This window comes from Pterocles gutturalis, unplaced genomic scaffold (assembly GCF_000699245.1).
Source record: "Pterocles gutturalis isolate BGI_N339 unplaced genomic scaffold, ASM69924v1 scaffold10046, whole genome shotgun sequence".
Taxonomy (NCBI): domain Eukaryota; kingdom Metazoa; phylum Chordata; class Aves; order Pterocliformes; family Pteroclidae; genus Pterocles; species Pterocles gutturalis.
Genome location: NW_010103035.1, coordinates 2,105 through 2,439, shown reverse-complemented (window position 1 = coordinate 2,439; position 335 = coordinate 2,105). Strand labels below are relative to the sequence as shown.

Here is a 335-nt window from a genome sequence, read left to right as displayed (position 1 = left end):
CCGAACGTGGGATGACAGTCCCTCTCCTCTTGCCTCCAGGTGATCAAGGAGTCCAAGCAGGAGCACAAGGAGGGTGTAGGGCAGGCGACCTGCCGCAGCCGCACGTTGGTAGCCAGTGCTCTGTAGGTCCCATCCAACACTGCGAGGGAGCCCCGCGGCCGGGCAGGGGTCACGGGAGGAGCCGGCGGTGCTTTGGTGGGGGGCACCTCCCTCCCCTCTCACGCACCCCTCACCTCTCCCACGTCACCCCGTGCTCCAGGGACTGCGACACCCTGCGTGGGGTTGGCTGCTGGCCGATGGGTGATACCTGGGAAGGCGAGCGCTCCCGGGCAGAG

General features: G+C 68.1%; 1 protein-coding gene across 1 annotated transcript in view; it reads left to right on the top strand.

The window, feature by feature from the left end:
• Nucleotides 1-122, top strand: part of LOC104471259 (glial fibrillary acidic protein-like) — a gene marked incomplete at both ends in the record, with an annotated part of 3,082 nt that extends 2,960 nt beyond the window's left edge. The window contains one exon of the mRNA XM_010086531.1: nucleotides 40-122. Within this exon, the coding sequence (XP_010084833.1) occupies nucleotides 40-122 (83 nt within the window). The remainder of the gene's footprint in view (nucleotides 1-39) is intronic.
• Nucleotides 123-335: the final 213 nt, after the last annotated feature.